Source organism: Physella acuta, unplaced genomic scaffold, assembly GCF_028476545.2.
Source record: "Physella acuta isolate Inbredline_101_S28 unplaced genomic scaffold, ASM2847654v3 ptg000135l, whole genome shotgun sequence".
Lineage (NCBI taxonomy): Eukaryota > Metazoa > Mollusca > Gastropoda > Physidae > Physella > Physella acuta.
In genome coordinates, this window is record NW_026731654.1 from 181,522 (window position 1) to 200,062 (window position 18,541).

An 18,541-nucleotide genomic window follows, 5' to 3' on the forward strand; every position below is an offset into this window, starting at 1 on the left:
TGTATTTGTTTTGTGAAGATTATGGTTGCACATACGTACATTTATTGTATTATTAAAGTTCATTCAAATACCAAATGTATGCACATGATAGATGACGGTATAACGATATTTACCTACATATTTACTTATAATTTATCATAATAACTTGTACTGTATAATTAACTTTATTTAAAGTTTAATTTTGGCTGACAATGAATATGTAAAGTCGTCTCACAAAAATTAAATACAGTATTAGTTTAAGCATTTTTAAATATGTTTTCTTAACTACTGTTTTCCGTAATTCTGTAATAAATAAAAATAAATGCGTATGAAAATAGGCAGCTAAGAAAGTTGATAAAAATCTTTTGAAAAAAATATTGCAGTTAATTTAAGTGAGACGTATCGATATTATCTGTCAGTCATAATAAAAATTTAAAAAACTTATTAAATAGTGCAAACATTTATAATTATAATGAAGTAGGATTCATTTAAAATTAGATTTTACGGTAGGAAAACACGTTATTTTGAATCACACCATAAGCGTCTAACTTGTTATTGGGGAAAAGGAACAAGAAAGTGAAAACGAACACAAAATGTATTATTAGGAGGCGGAAATAAAAAATAATTTAAAAAAAAACAGCTACTTCAGAGAAATGTGCATGAAACTTGTAGCTTAGTCATAAAAATCAAAACTTTACCTTAGGTTAAACTTCCGTTTTCGTGCATTTTCATACATTCGACAAATTCATCTAAAACTTGTTAAAATTTGCAGCAAATTCACATAAAACTTGTCATAGTTGCGGCAAAACCACTCAAAATTTGCCACAGTCATGGCAAATGCACATGAAGCTTGTCACAATGGCGGAAAAGGAATATAAAAATTGTCAGAATGGCGTCAACGTCTGAAACTTCCAAATCCTAATGCAGTATTCAGAGGAAACCTCTGAATCCTAATGCGGTATTCAGACAAATGCACTAATGCAGTATTCAGACGAACCCTCTGAATCCTAATACAGTTTTCAGACGAAACCTCTGAATCCTAATGCAGTATTCAGACTAAAGCAGTATTCAGACGAAACCTCTAAATCCTAATGCAGTATTCAGACGAAACTTCCAAATCCTAACGCAGTATTCAGACTAATGCAGTATTCAGACGAACCCTCCGAATCCTAATGCAGTATTCAGACGAACCCTCTGAATCCTAATGCAGTATTCAGACGAACCCTCTGAATCCTAATGCCGCTTTAGAAGTCATCGCCTCGCCGATCTTTTGTCCCCCAAGTGCCTTGTCTCAATGTCCTGGCCCCTCCTTAAAGCGACATATCTACCTAAAAACTACGAAAGAAAACGTCCCCCCAAAGTCTCTATTGAAAATCAGTTGACAGAAAATACACATACAGACTTTGTTGCACGGGACTTGGGACTCGGCGCTTCACAGCGAGGCTTCAAGTAGCGGAGAGTAGAGTTGGTATTCATCGGGGATCGCTTTCATGAACGGGGTGATTCGGTTCGAATGGTGGATCATGCGATTCTACACAGTGCGTTAGGTTAAAATAAGGGGGGGGGGCACTTTAAAAAAATATAGTATGTTGTTGTTCTTTTTTTTTCGCTATATAGGAAGGTGTGATTTTAAGGAACAGGGAAACGTATAAAGGGTAAAATAGCAACATAGAACAAGAAGAAGTAAAAATGAGAAGACTAAAGAATTATAATTTTTTTTTTTTTTTTTTGTGTAAATATCAGTATTTCAAGCCGTCAGTATAGTGCGGACAATTAAACACCGTGTCTTAAAATCAAAGTATCTAATACTGTAAGAAGAAAAAAAAGATAGAGACGGTAGCATCATTATAAATCTTGTCATAAAAGTAGTAAAAATGTCGTCATAGAATCTTGTCTATTAGTCAAGGAATCAGTTTATCATTGGAGTTGTTTAACAATAAAATGATGGCGTCTAACTTGTTGTCCATTTGTCCACCTTATTCTCTTAGAAAAAAGTTATACATTTTGTTTTGATTTTTTAAAATAGTGTTGATAGGATAGTAAGTAAAGTAAAGTTCCCTTTCAAACCTGACGGTTTATGGGGCAAGTGAAGTAGAGTTCACTTGTTTCTGTGACCTTGGCATATGAAGAGATAGTGTGGTCAGCACTATGCCCAGCGGCCTTTACTTTCCCTAACGTGAGTTATGTACCCATCAGAGCTGGGTGGACTCAGGGACGGTCTACTGATTTGAACCCGGATTCGAACTCGAGACATATTGGACACACCAACATTAAGTCAACACCAACATGTACACACTATTAGACAACTTCCGACCCCAGGGCACCCAAATTGTGAGAACCCTCGCTAGTTCGGCTGTGCGCACCTGAAGATCCCAGAGGCACTACAAGAAAAGACTCGGGGAGATTTTTTTTTTCGCCTGACCCGCGTCAAAGTAAATATAACGGCTTTACGGCACATTATTATTTTCGTATAAATTTTCCACCTCTTTTGAGTCGGCGGGTTGAACCGAAGTGATCGGAAAGTTGGGGGAGGGGGGAGGGGGGTAAGGGGAAGACCGGAGCGTATTTCGGAGGGGTAGAGGGTAGATCGGCGCGTAGGACTACGTCGGAGGGCTAGGGGGTTGATCGGGGCATATGTCCGGTGGGGGGGGGGGGAAGGGTCTTCAGAAGCCGATAATAAAAAGTAATACAAAATCGAACATGGCCTGAAGCAAAAAAACTGGGTACAAATATTCTTCCCTGTATTTGTATTTTCTAATCGTCATTCAATTTTCATTTTCTCAAATAATAATAAACAATATGAATCATAAAGTACAAAAAACGAAAACTATATTATTTCAGAAAATCAAGTCGACAGATCTGAGATTACTCAAACATTATTGAGAGGTGACCGCTTTTTTTAATATTAAAAGCCAAGTGACCCACAAGTCCCATATAATTAAGAAAAGAATATATTTTTTGTGGTTTAGTTTACAAGTTGGCAACCCCTAGATAAACACAGACAGTGAACCCGGGATCTAGTCAATATCCGACTCACTTTATTGGTCTATTAACTTAAGAACACTGAAATATTATTGTGTCTATTATATCTTAGACTATTTTTTAAACACTTTTTGTTTTGAGTGTTTTTGTGAACAATCTCTGCTCGTTAAGGATAGTGAAATGTCATTGTGTGTCTAATATGTATAAGACTATTTTTGAACATCTTTGTCTTGATTTTTTTCTGAAGATCTGCGTTCGTTGAGGACAGGAAAATATTATTGTGTGTCTAATAAATATTATTGTGTGTCTAATAAATATCATTGTGTGAATTGTGTGTCTAATAAATATCACTGTTGGTCTAATAAATATCATTGTGTGAATTGTGTGTCTAATAAATATCATTGTGTGAATTGTGTGTCTAATAAATATCATTGTGTCTGGATGTTTTTGCGAAAATTTTCTCTGTTCGTTAAGGACAGTGCATTTCATTGAATGATTGGAATAACTAGATCTAAGACCAGTGAGAACATTTTTTTTTTCAAGTATTGTGTGAAGATCTCTATCCGTACGTCCCCGTGCATTCATTCCCCGACCAGGTACGTATGTCCCCCTTGTACGTCCGCGCATCCCCACCCCACACCTCTCGGCCACCTGGCGAAGCTAAGCCACCTTTAGCGCCGTGGTCCCTGTTACCCCCCCCCCCCCTACAACAAAGCACCCCCTTCAGACTACCCCCAGCTAATCCAACAAGCGGCGAGTGAGCTCTCTTAATCTTTTCTATACTCAGCCTTTCATCCCCAGTCCCTATGCATATTTCACGTACTGTGTTGCCTCCCCCCCCCTTTCCTCTCCGAATGACTTGCTACGCTCTAGTGTTCTTTTGTACACACACACACAAACAAAAAAATACGTCCCCCGTCGTAGCGGTGACTTCTTCTATTCAGCGCTACAACGACGAAAAAAAAAAAAAAAAAACGACGCGTGAATGTGTTGAGGGCTGCGAAAAATCAAAGAAAACGAAACCTGTGAATGGGGAGGGGGGGGGGGGGGGGGAGGACGGCAGCGGCCAGTGGTATCAGTAGCCCTGGTTCGGCATATCGATAGAATTCCCGTCTGTAGCACGCCTAGTCTGGTCCCTCTTATCTGTGGCGCTGGGCTGCTTTTTAGACCACAGTGTTACTGGGTATTTTAGGGGTATAACTCTAAATAACGGGTATACGACAATTCCCGAAAGACACTTGGCCGAATGCCGTTTGTCCGAAGGCTGATATCCCGAATGGACACTTGCCCGAATGCGACAAATGCCCGAACGGACACTTGCTCGAATGCGACAAATACCCGAATGGACACTTGCCCGAATGCGACAAATTCCCTAATGCGACAAATGCCCGAATGGACACTTGCCCAAATGCAACAAATGCCCGAAAACCACTTGCCCGAAGGCCGTTTAAATATTTTTTTATTTATTTATTATGTTATATATGGCACATTTATATATAAAAATATGTATAGTTTTTTTTTTTAATTTAATGTCATATTAATATTTAAAACTACATTTACTAACAGTAAAGCTACATTTTTAAACTGGATATTCCATTTTAAAAAAGTAGAGTTAACCTGCTTCTGTGCCATTGGTTAGCACTATGCCAAGCCCCAAATTCTAGTCAGGTACCCATCAGAGCTGGATGGACTCAATGAAGTTCTACGACGTCAAGCCTAATATAGATTTTTTGGTTAGCAGTCGTGCGCTCTACTACCCAGCCACGCCGTCAGAAACGCAAAGATGTTTAGGCCTAACGGTCTAGTAAACACGTAAACATGCCAAAATAATACGTAACATTTGTTTAATTCTCAAGTCGCGGTGATACAGGCGTATTAAAATTTAAGATTGCCCAGCCTTTTTAGGCCTTGCGTCTAAGGGATGGATGAAGTTGCATTTCTATTTATATGAATTTGGCGAATGAATCGATGTGCTGTTAACACACTTCTACTACTACTACTGATCCGAGTACCCATAAATGCACTAAACAGAAAAAAGAAGCCTAATTCGCTTTCTTTAATAAAAGCTTTGATTGCTAAAATAAGTAAAAGATCTCATGAGCGACTAAAGCTTTTATTAAAGAAAGCAAATTAGTTTTCTTTTCTATTTCTTTTCTTCTGTGCATTTAATAGCTTTGTTGCTATAAAGTTTTTTTTTGTTTTGTTTTTTATTTGTTTATTGTCAATTACAAGGGTTACCAGGTACAGGTGCATTACAGTAGTGAGACAACAATTAGCACGCTTTTGAATGTTTACAGACATCATTTACAATGGGATCCAATAATTCAATAAACAAATTGATTCTTGTGGTTTTATTTATTATCTGGAAAGATTTTTTTAAATACATTCTTAGGGCAAATTTATTTTTAAAAAAATATTTTTATATTAAACACGGCTCAAGCCAACGAAACGATAGTTAATTAAGAGCCCATATATTTTTAAAGTATTGTTTCAATAAAGTTTTTACCTTCTGTATTTTAAATAGTCTGTTAAAAATAAATTCATAATTTGTAACTTGCGCAAATAGGACCAAAAGTCATATAAAAATCATTTTATTATTCTCGTTTATATCAAACACAAAGAAAGATTTCCTTTTCATCTAGTTTGCTATTGAACTAGTCTGTACTTTAAATCTCCGTGTTTACACATTTCAGGGTTCTTTCCCTTGAATGTATATATTTTCGAAATGGGAAGTAACTAAGATATTTTTTTTAAAATTAAATCACCCAAGCTGCTATGCGTCTAAATAAGCAATGATGTTATACATTATATATATATATATATATATATATATATATATATATATATATATATATATATATATATATATATATATATATATATATATAAATGTATTTTTAACCTAGCAGTTTACAATCGTGTATTACCACTCAACAAAGCTGTCTGTAGCTTCTTTTTCTTCTTCAATCTTTCAATCTAAAACTCAAATTTCTTTTTGTAGAGATTACCGCTTCCAGACTGAATTTCTTACAGTGGTCCTATCTCCTACAGGACAACCTAGGACAACCTAGGACATAGACGCAGACACGTCATCGTCTGGGACCGAAAGTTCGAGAGTCTGTCTCACCCCCACGTCCGTGGAATCCACCCTAAGACACGCTTAGCTTAAGTCGAGATTAGCGCCGGATTAGCATTACCGGATCTCCCCGAAAACCGGTTCGGGTATTTCGGGTTTTTCCGGCCTTCGTGCCGCCGTAGTTCAGCCGGGTCCGGCAATAAATCAATAGTTAAAACACACTGGAGTTGAACCCTGAGTCCAGTTATTCAACCTGTAGTCTAGTTAAAGCCGGAGTTAAACAAAGCGATACATTTGGAATACAATACGTTACTGGGTGCATCAGAATGGCTGGAGTAGTGCACGCATACACTAACACTGCAGCTAAAAATATCCCCACAGTTTGAGCCAACCAGACAGCTTGAGACAAGAGATTAACTAATCAAGGACGCACTAGACAAGGGGACAGAACTGTTTTCTGAAATCCGAAACAAAATCCCCGGATAAGGAAATAAAAAATCGGTGGTTGTCTGCTCTTGAATCAGGTTGAAAGATTGATAAACATAGTAGGCGACTGTCGAATCAGTTGGGTAAGACTACAGCTGATCTTTTAGGCGACTGAAGTCAGTTGGGTTAAACCAGAATTGATCTTTGAGGCGACTTTAGTCAGCAGAGTTAAACCACAAAGAATTTTAGACGCAGAGTTTCTTCCAGGCATCTCCCCTAAGAAAGTCTACCACCCCTTCCCCTTTCCCCTTCACCGAACGAAATGGATTTTATATAGAAAATACATACTTTTAACAGTGTCCGCCCCCCCCCCCCCCCCCGCCCCACCTCGGAGAAAAAAGTCTGGAAGAAACACTGCTCAGATGCGACTTGTCAGTTGAGCCAAGGATGAACCGATACAGTTAGTTGAATTAAACCAAGACTGAGTCGAATGTTGACGGATGGACCAAAACATTAAACTGACTGTTGTATCATATCTTTACATTTATCCCATTAAGTTAAACCCATAGGTTTCATGTATTAAAAAATATAAACATAACTTTAACAACAAATCAAATCCGTTTATGTATTGAATTCAAAACAAACGAATACAAAAACTATTAACCTGTTTTTAGTTTCAAACAAGATTTAAAGAATTCGCCTATTTTGCTGTTCAACTTGTTGAAGAAAAAAAAAACAACTAAAGTTACGCAGCTTAAAAAACGTACAAGACAACACAAACATCTTTTTTTTTTAAACTGATAAAGTACTTTTCCCTTCAGCGAGATTACCCCTGACCACGTGACTTTGTCAGCCATTTGTCAAGCGCGCGAGAAAGCGCGAGATCTATCCAGTTGAGCCGGTCGGGTGTTGCCGGCGTCATTTATCTCCCGGCGGCCGGGCCACTTGGCATGGACCCCGCTGCCGGGCAGCCGGTCCCCAGACAGGTATGCCGGCGTCACGCGGCGGTGGGGTGTTGATCCGTAGGTCACGTGACCGTCCCGCCCCCCCCCCCCTCAACCTTCTGCTCTACCGCAGCTACCGGCAAGATGTTAGTCCGGGGGTATTAACGATGACAGCTCAACATGCATGACGTCATGTGTTTAAACACCACCTCGGTCTGACACAATCCACCCCCCCCCCCCGTCCCCCACACTCCTCAAATCGATTGCGATATGTTTTCGTCAAAACATATTGAACCCAGCCTTTATACAGTAGTAGCAGAGAGTATGTAATACATCTACTTTTTCAGTTCTTGACAATATTTTGCTCATTAAATATTAGTATTTTATGGCATTTAAAGTGATAATTTTGTAATGTTTAAGTTCTATTTTACTTCAAATACGAATAAAAATTACTTAGTTTAACATTCTTAAAAAAAAATAGCAGTTTCTTTTTACAAATAAATGGTACAATATTTCTTCAAATCTAGTAGGCCCCTATACTTACAAGATCACTTACATTAGGACAATTTAGTAATCTTTGTTTAAAAAAATTATTTAAAGAAATCCCAACCAAACCTAATCCTACCCTAACCTGCCATGAAATACCATCGTACTCTGCCCTAACGCAAACCCTTTTCTAAATTGACTTTATCTAACCCAACCCAACCCCAACTCACTCACCCCACTTCACCGAGCACAACCTAACCCAGGCAAGGCTAGCCTTCACCATAGTTCTAAGCCTAGCTCCTATACCTAAACCTACTAAAACCTAACCCTCGCCCTAACCCTAACCCTCGCCAACACCCACACCCTAAACCTACATCTAAACCTGAACCTGAACCTAGACCTAAACCTAAAACCTAAACCTAAACCTAAACCTAAACCTAAACCTAAACCTAAACCTAAACCTAAACCTAAACCTAAACCTAAACCTAAACCTAAACCTAAACCTAAACCTAAACCTAAACCTAAACCTAAACCTAAACCTAAACCTAAACCTAAACCTAAACCTAAACCTAAACCTAAACCTAAACCTAAACCTACACCTACACCTACACCTAAACCTAAACCTAAACCTAAACCTAAACCTAAACCTAAACCTAAACCTAAACCTAAACCTAAACCTAAACCTAAACCTAAACCTAAACCTAAACATCACTTTCAACCTTACCCTCGCACTCACCCTTAACCTTACCCTCTCCTAACCTCCTGTCTAATGTTTTACCCTGAAAGACGAAGCATCATCAAAGTTACCAGGGAATATTTCTTAAACCACTAAATCCGTTTTAAAAAGCCATAACATGTTACTCACAAATCTACGCACGTGCACACACTTAAACTGTTATCGATACTTGATACCAAAAGAAACATAAAAATAAATTTTAAAAAATCGAACCGATTTTAACTACTTCATTTAAAAAAACAAACTAAATTCACTTTAGTCCTTTGCGTTATTATACAAGGGCGGTCACTGTTACACCAATCACCATTCTATTTATTTTCTATTCCCACCAATCTGCCTCACTCACACACATAATTCTTCCAGTCACTCCCTCCTTTTCATTCCTCCCCTCGATATTAGCACCTTACTTGCAAATGACTTCCTGCTAACTTTCAATAAATCCTTCTTAACCGGCGCGAACGTAACGGTCTAACGACCACGGCCCGGCTTTGATGTTCATCTGGCCGGTCCGCTTGGCCGGCGCATCCTCCCACCTCCCCCTCCCCCACCCTCGCCGTAAACGACCACGGCTAATTTTATAATAGCCAGCAATCATTAGTGCTTCGATTGTTTTCAGAGGAAAGTATTGCTTTTGTGTTGGCGAATGGCGAGGGACGGACAATACTCTCGATGCCGCAATATTTAGAATTTTTTTTTCCCCACCTTCTTTTCTTTGACGTTCGCACAATTTAAAACCCTTTCTCGTCGCATCCCCAAGTTGCTCATAACCTTGAAGCATTCCAACCGAACCGGTTTTTTTTTCTCTCGGCTAGTTTAATATCAGGTTGTGTGTAAACGATTTTTTTTTACAAGCAATTTGTATTTCATTATTCTTCTTCAATCGTGGGACTATTCCTTTGGTAAAAGGTGAAGATTTGTACACAATGACTATCCATAGTAATTAATTTAGCCGTGTTATTAAATATTTCCTATTATTAAAAAATATTTCTGTTTCCATTTTTATTTTACATTTCACTGTATTAAAAAAAATTGTTCTCGCAATATTAAAAAAAAAACGAATTGATCTTTCCAAAATACGACAGTAGTAAAAGAAAATGGATTTTTTTTTCTAAGTAAATAAATATTTCGCTATATTTAAAAAAAAAAAAAAAACTAATTGATTTTTCCATATTCGAATATATATCACAGTGGTAAAAAAAAGCTATTTTTTCCCGTTACAAAATATTTTGCAATAGAAAGAATAAAACATCTCTATAACATAATACAGCAATCGGGACAATGCCTTGCAGAAGTATATCTCTTTCAAAAAGACTCTAGATAGCCCGTATAGTTTTGCCAAATATGTTGATTACATTGTCCATCTGTAGCTAATTAGCCACCGTGTCGATCAACTGTATCACACTTATTTAAATCACTTAATGCAGGAATATCCGTATTATATCTTCCTAATCTACAGACTTTGCTAGAATGGTGGTTTCCTGTGTGCGATTTTAATCCTTTCGCGGGCCACAATCGCACCCCCGGGGAGTTCGTATTCTGGTGTGTTCGTATCCCGAGGTGTTCGTATTCTGAAGCCTTCGTATCCCATGGAGCTAGCAACACTGAACTTGTTAAAATTTTCACGTTATAATCGGGTCCTAATACTAAAAAAAAGTATCGGGGTAAAAAGAGTTTTAAGCCATTGAGTAAAGATAAGGGGCGGTAAGTCTTTTAATGAGTGAGAGGGATGTTTAGTGATGTTGGCGTGTGTGGATACGGGTTTAGGAGGATGTGCTGGTTGGATTTAAAGGATGGGCAATGGTAGAGTGATAAGGGTGCGACAGATTTAATGGTAATCTCAACGGCGCCTTTTTAATGGAAAGAAAAATGCTGTTTACTCACACCTTAAATAAATGGGCAAGGCATACGATACTTAATAGTGATTTGATTCTCAAACGATGATTGGTCCCATTTGGCCGTTTTGCAACTACTTTTAGCTCGTTGATGGGCTGTCTATTTTTTTGTAGTGTTTTTTTTTTTAAAAGAAAAAAACAGGTTAAGGATACCTAACGTGATCATGATCATGTTACTATTCGACCTACGGTGACGGCAATACACAGGTAAGCCAGGTACTCCTCACAACTGGATGGACCCGAACTATAGACCCTTAGGTATAAGACGAACGCTATAAGATTCGACCACGCTATCCGTTTGAAGATTACGGTACCCGAACTCGAGACCCTTAGGTTAGCAGACGAAAGATCTAACATTCGATAAAGCTATCCGAATGCAGCTTAAGATAACTCAGCAATTTTTTTTTCACAATATTTCAAACACTCGTTTAGTAGGGGACCATACCCAAGGAACACCAAGCAATAGAAAGGTCATCCATTTAGATTGCTTCCACCAGACAATACAATAAACGTCGCCATATTTTAAACTTAGCACCCAACTACGGAAGTCTAAAAATAGATCTCGCGCTACGCAAATCCCGCGATCGCTTTAGCCCGGGCTGTCATTATCAAGATGGTGGCCGTCAACTGAAGCGCTTAAACGGCCAATAAGCAGATGGACCCGTTTCCGTTGGTCCGGCGTCCTGGACGTAATTATGCATCCAAATGACCACATTTGTGGGCAGGCTGCGACTAATTTAAGCCGCCGGACCAGGAAGAGTGGACCCTGGTATCGTTAGTGCCCGCGGTAGTTTGGCCCAGGCTAGACAAACACTTTATTAATAGTCCACATCGTTAGGGCTGGGGGTCCGTGACTGCCCCGCGGTCAGGATTGAAAAATCGTTACGCTGACCGGAAGTAAGGCTGGCTATTTTTTTTTTATTAGTGACCAAAGCTAATACTGAACCTAATTGCTGAAATTTTAATAATTGTTTTTCTCTCTCTCAGCTAAAAGTCATCGACGGTTTAATTATTCTCGTAAAATGCAGGGGAAATATCAATTTTCAAGCATAACATATTTTAAAATCAAATTCAGCCCTATGAAATAAATAGAGATGCTATCCGGATATGGATGGCAGCTTAGTAAAACGGTGTATTCCATAACTTATCCAAAAGTTTTAAGCTCGGATTCCGGATAAAAGTCTGTGGAACTTCCCGGAGTTCTTCAGCTAAGAAAACCAAACAGGCTGAGTATTTTGCCGAATTTACTATCCTTTCATTGGCCGAACTCATTGAAATGGATTAACTCTACTTTATTTGCACCATGTTTCTTACAGAAAATGATGTTGATGACGGTATAAGTGTAAAATATTTTAATGCGCTAATCTATTACAAAAAAATATAAATCAATATCAGTCAAACCATTTTTTTTCCAATTTAATATTTATGGTATTTTCATATATATATATATATATATATATATATATATATATATATATATATATATATATATATATATACCGTATACACCAAGTCAATGTCAAATTGTTTTTATACAATTTGTCCTACCATCTAGAAAATGTAAACTTCCAAGTCTAGCTCCGTTTATGATCGCAATGTGTACTATTGGAGAACGATTTTCTTTATCCTGCATTGCTCTAGAGATACACAGATCCTCTCATATTTTATTCAATGTACTCCCCTCACCCCGAGTTTTTTTTTTTTATAAAGCTGTTCACAATACTCAGCATACTTCATCTCGTTTCGCCAAACGATTTTTTTTTCGCCAACCGGATCCGGTTAGTGATTGGTTAGCGTTTAACTGTGTGCTTTATCGATCAATGGTCGATTTGCTTAATCCTTAACTTTGTCTAATCCCCTTGGATTAAAACACCATATTTACTCGCTTATCTTTCAGATACAACGATCTGGAAAGCGTATTTGAAAAGATATTCTATTTTTTAAACTCTTTATCTTCCCGGTAGGATAATCACTTTGACTTCTAGTACGACACACACGTTTTTTTCCGTTGGAATAAATTTTCATAAAAAAATGAGTGTGTTGGACTTATAGATACCTAATGGTATTCAATAGTAATAATAGTATGGAAAATGTCATACGCTTCAGCAATACAATGGAGGCTAAATTGAAATTTTAACAAAACGTTGTGTTAGTTTAAAATGACGGGAAAAAAGACGGAAGTTGAGGGGGGGGGGATGACGTCATAAAACCAAGAAAGAATAGATATCAAGACTTGTATGACCATGTGTGAAGATGGGGAGAGGGTCAAGAAATGTACTCTCTGGCTGCAAAGGCGAGGATCAATTTCGGCGACTAGGGTTTTAAAAATAGAGCGACATGAGTTATGATCCCTTTCCCCAACTTTGATCTTGTATATAAGGAAAATGTAGTTTCTGTTTTAATTGTGTAAATGACCGAAATCAATTCCCAAAAAAATGAATTCGTGCATCAGTATGGAAGAGAGCGGCCAATTGGTAGAGTTCATACCTAGTGACACCAAGTGTGGAGGTTGATGCTGATTAGTAACGATGTTTATATAGAATCTACTTTATCAGGATACTTGTACTTTGTTACAAACATGCTAGTTAGAAGAGCTACTCATCAGAATTTGAAATCATTTCTTCGGGTTTAATAAAGGGTGTGTATAAATAAAATTAATAGCCTTCTTCTTTCATTATCGTAGACCTTATCAGACTAATCGGTAACCATATATACAAATATATATATATATATATATATATATATATATATATATATCAGTATAATAGCTACAGTTTTTCTTTGGAGTAAAATATACTATTTTTTTCTGAAAGGCGTAAGATAGGGGTGTGTGTGAAACTAATAAGGGGGTGACAAGACATTAAAAATCATAAAATAACAATTATTCAGTTAAAGTATTATATAGTAGATGTGAAGGGTGACACCAAAACCGAAAATGCAAAATGTTTGGAGGGGGCGAGGTGACACCCTCATCGATCGCACTGGGTGACACCCAAGCTAATGACGGCACTGTGTATAGTTTTAAAGCACGTTGTTTTGGTAAATTAAAATTGGGGTTATTGATCATAATCAACTTAGAAAAATAATGATAGAAAAAAGTAAATAGTAAAAAGAGGTAAAATAAAATATTTACATCTCTGACTGAAATAAATAATCAATAACAAAGTATAGAAGATAAGCTTGTCTAATAGGAAGCAAAAGAAAATATTTGCGGTAAGTTCTAAAAGTTGAACTTGTCTGATAGAAATAAAAAAGAAAATAATGTATGTCCTTTATAGAAGTTAAACTGGTAGAAAACCAAAGATAATATGTACGAGAAGGTATAAAAGTTACTTAAAACTTACTTGTCGTAGTCATGTTTGCAGTACAACTTCCGGTCACGTGAGAAACAGGAACCTGTAAGCGGGACCCTGCACAGGGCACACTGCAGGCAGGCCTCGTGCCACGAATCGTCCATGACCTTGAGCAGGTACCTGTCCTCGATGGGGGCGTGGCATCCGGTACAGAGTTCCTTGGACGTGGTCTGTGTGGGCATCGTACCTGCATAGGTGAGAGGCACAGGTGAGAGAGTGGGCTTTTTTCTCCGGGAGGGCACTTGAAATTTTCGGGGGGGGGGGGCGGTCAACATTTTCAGGGGGGGGGGGGCGGACACTAGTAAAAGTGTATGTTTACTATATTAGTATATAAAATCCATCTCGTTCGGGGGGTGGGCGATAGACTTACTTCGGGGAGGGGGGTGCGGAGCCGAAGAGATGGCTGGAAGAAACTCTGGATATCCGTTTCAGATGACCTCGCATACGAAGGGATAGTGTGGTCAGCACTATGCATCGCCGCCATTACTTTATTAGAGCTGGGTGGTCTCAGGGACATTCTACTGACTTCATCACGGATTCGAAGCTCGAACTTCCGGGTTAGCAGTCTAGATCTCTACCACTTGGCCACGCTGTCCCATGCAAAGCAATCATACTGGCAAACTAGTCTCTGCTTTAGGCTGCTCGGAATATATCATTCACTCATATTTGCATAACATCATGCGGTTTTAACTTCAGTATGCCCTTCAGTCATATTCTCGCAAATACTTGAATATATTATACGGTCATATTTGCATTATATTAAACAGTAGTGATTTCATAATGCCCTGCAGTCATACTTGCAAAATATAATGTAGTCATATTTGCATAAAATCAAGCAAAAATATTCCCATAATTATACGTGAAGTATTATGACATATTTGTACTACAGCCAAGCATGCATGTAAACCTTCGCTCATACTTGTATAATGTCTTGAAGCTACTAAGCACTACAATACTATTAGGCTTATACTTATTTTACTTTTACATTTTGTGTTTACAAAAATGAAAATAAAAAGCATTTTTTTTTTTAAAAAAAAAAAAGGAAAAATAACCTAAAATCTGTACTTTTTAAAAAATATTATAAAAGCATGCATGTAAGCATTTGCTCATATTTGTATAATATCTTGAAGTTTTGCAACTTTGTCCGTATGTCTCTGTGTGTAGATGTATGTGTGTGTCTGAATAAACAGACATACGGACAAAATTGCAAAATAATGTTTTTCCGACTCGGGGGGGGGGGGGGGGGGGGGGGGGGGAGTTGTAAACAATACTTCCTCTATACTTCGGATAAAAAATAAGTTATGATCTAAAATCTTTTTTTTTAAAACCTTTTTTTTAAGTGCGTTGTACTCTGCAGCAGTTGTAAAAGGTAGATTTTTTTAAGATTCTGCATTTTTTTTTGTCTTGGACGTAGAGTTCCTAGCGTCAGTTTTATTGTTTGCTGTTAAAATACTGTATTCTTTATTTTGTAAGGTTTAACAATGTATTGAACGGGTATCATATGGTGCTGACACAGCCCTCGGCTGCTAAATCTGCTAAAGTTGTTTGATCAGGTTTATTCCAGATTTTTTTTTTTTTTTTTTTTTTTTTTTGAGGTTTACACTTGAAATTAGCAATAAAAAAAGTATTGAAAGAAAATGAAATGCAAAAATTTCTTATGCATTATTTTAAAATTCAGTTTCTTTCATATTAAATTTTTTATCTAATTTTCAAGCATGTCCTATAACTTTTTTTCTAAAATATGTTCAAATACTAGTTCCATTATCTGCCATTTTTTTAAAACTACCTTCCCCAGCCTCGTATTCAAACCACGTGAAGCAGACACGAGCCGGCTGGTTGTGTCATGCGCAGTGCCTCCGGGGCGCAGCTCCGCCATTATTACCCAACCCACAAAGGCGACGTCGCGCGCTCACGTGCTTCAAGCCTCCTTGTGACACCGATTTTTTTATTAGGCTCTTCAGAGGCTGAGAGAGTCATCGAAATTTCGTTATTGATATCTGCATATTACGTGCGACCTACAAGCGTGACACTACAGCCCTTGGTGCGGAGTTGGAGTAGTTTTTTTAATAGAAGGACATTGGACGAATTAACCGACAATACAGTTTTTTTAAGGATGTATAGAGTTCGTTGCTTTTCACCATAAGGGTTCGTGGTTAGCGTTAGGGCGGTGTTTCTAGAATTACCCGAAATATGAGTTAAGTTAAAAGTGCAGTGTATAGGAAAAAATATTGAGATGAAGGTTTTTTTTTAATTTTTTTTTTAAATATAAATTTTAATTTCATGGATGGTGGGTTAAAAGTGGCTTTTCTCAAAACACGTGACGGTGGTTTTAACGGTACTGGTCTCAGATGGTCATTCTAACTTAACGTTTTTAAAGGGATTTTTTTTTTTTGGGGGGGGGGGGGGGGGTTAGTATTGCGTGATTGGGGTAGTAATTTTAGCTTCATAAACTGGGTAAATAATCTAGCATTAGCAGTTTAGAGCGTTCTTTCTAGCATTACGGGCTAGGGGTGGAAAATCTATTTTCACCTGTATATGGTGGTTAGTCAAGATTAAATTGTTAAAAAAATGGTAATTTCAGATTTGACAGTAGATAGTGGCCAGTCGAAAGTAAAGTATTTGTTCCCTTTTTTTAACCTAACGGTCCAAATGGCAAGTGAAGTAGAGTTCACTTGTTTCGGTGACCTCGGCATATGAATAAATAGTGTGGTCAGTACTATGCTCAACCGGACTCTACTTTCCCTACCGTGAGTTAGGTAGCGATCAATCTGGATGAAATTTGAGACGTTCTACTAACTTTAACCTGTATTCGGACTCGAGACTTTCGGGTTAGCAGTCTAGCGCTCTACCACTAGGCCACGCTATTCCAATCATGCTTGACCTAAAATACCACCATACAAAAATTGCCACTATTTAGATGTAGAGGTATTCGAAGTAGAAATATCACTTGTATATAGAAATACCACTTAAAAAAGGGGGTCATTCTAGTTTGAACAGGCTAGAGTTGCCGATCAAGCATCACATGACATAAGTGGTCATTTGAGTTTGACCACTCTAAATAGAAACCCCTGTCCCACTGACTATGCCATAATGCTTCTACATGTCTGAAAGTTTGAAACGGGCCTCCCAAAGCAGGGCTTGTGATATGTGATGATTTAATTAAGCTTATATGTGTTATGAATGCGTTTTATAAAAAAAAATGGTGAGGTAAATCAGATCACCCAAGGAGCAGGTCAAGCAGAGTTAATGTGTTTTTTTTCTGTAACTACAATACCAAATATCCATTTTATTGAAAGTTTTTATAACAATACCTATCACTAACGTAAACATAACCTTCATCAAAACTGTAACATTAATATGAAACAAACTCTGAACATTTTATCTATTTGAAACTTCAACACGCCCTATTAGGGCTTTTAAGTCTAGCTGGCAAGTACGAGAAGTTGTGACCTACTTACAAGCCCTATTACATCTACACTCTAAACCTAACCTATCCTAATCCCTTCTTTCCATAACCATCGCTCAAACTACAATATTACTTGTACATAGCTTTTAAAACAAACTTTACAAGTCAACGATGCTGAAATCCCACACACTGTTTCTTCCAGACTTTTTTCTCCGGGAGGGCACTTGAAATTTTCGGGGAAGGGGGGGGGGTGCGGTAGACTTTCTTCGTGGGGGGGGGGGGGAGACAATGTTAAAAGTATATTTTTTCTAGATAAATTTCATTTGGTTCTCTCCCCCCCCCCCCCCCCCCCCCCGAAGAGATGCCTGAAAGAAACTCTGATCCCACAGTAATCCACCAGACTTATTCCAACACATTTTGTACAAACCCCTACAACACCTATCTCTAAACCCGGACCAACCGTACCCTCAACATCCCACATCTTACCACGTCACAACAACAGCAGCAAAAAAAAAGCTTTAGAAAGTAATAATAAATAAAACTACAAATGACACATCCGATAGTTGAATAAACGTTTTTTTTTATATCGCAATTGTATCGCCGCAGGGGGAGGTAACTCTAATGAAACTGCGGCCACGTGCAGACGATCGCTTGACGTTAGGTGGCGCAAAACGCAATAATAGAAATCTCCGTCCCCCGGGCCGCAAGAGGGCGGGCTTTGTTTTCGCGGAGGAGGGGAAAAAATATACTAATTAGTGCGGTGAGATTGATAATATGGTATTATAACGAGCGCTTAATTACAATCTCGAACGGGTGTAAAGTGGCCCCTGAAGATGGCGGCGGGTGAGGGAGGTTTAGGTGTTGCATGTAGTGCTGGTTTAGCGGTGATATCGTAGTAAAATAGGCAGGGCAAGTTTAAATAGTCCGTTGAATTATAATAGGTTAATTATGTGTTTTTTTTTTTTAAATCAAGAACTTAATTAGAGAGTGTTTGACATTCATCAATATTTTGTAATTTTTTTTCTTCTAAAATTGCACTTTTACTCTAAATTCATTCCAGCTTTAATCCACTTAATATTCCAATTCTAAACCATTTAATATTTTTTAAATTTATTCCGCCTAATATTCCATCTCTAAACCAACTAACAACGCAAAATCACTCCTCCCCCCCCCCCCCCCCCCCGATATTCTTCAACATTCATTAAATTATTTTTTATTTTTAAAATTGCACGAAAAATCCCATTTTTACTTCTATTCCAAC

At 37.9% G+C, this 18,541-nt stretch overlaps 1 protein-coding gene across 1 annotated transcript in view; it reads right to left on the minus strand.

Annotated features, from left to right (window-relative positions):
- LOC131935194 (LIM homeobox transcription factor 1-beta) overlaps window positions 1–18,541 on the minus strand; it is a 79,317-nt gene that overhangs the window by 35,076 nt on the left and 25,700 nt on the right. The window contains exon 3 of the mRNA XM_059291568.1: window positions 13,866–14,061. Within this exon, the coding sequence (XP_059147551.1) occupies window positions 13,866–14,061 (196 nt within the window). The remainder of the gene's footprint in view (window positions 1–13,865; window positions 14,062–18,541) is intronic.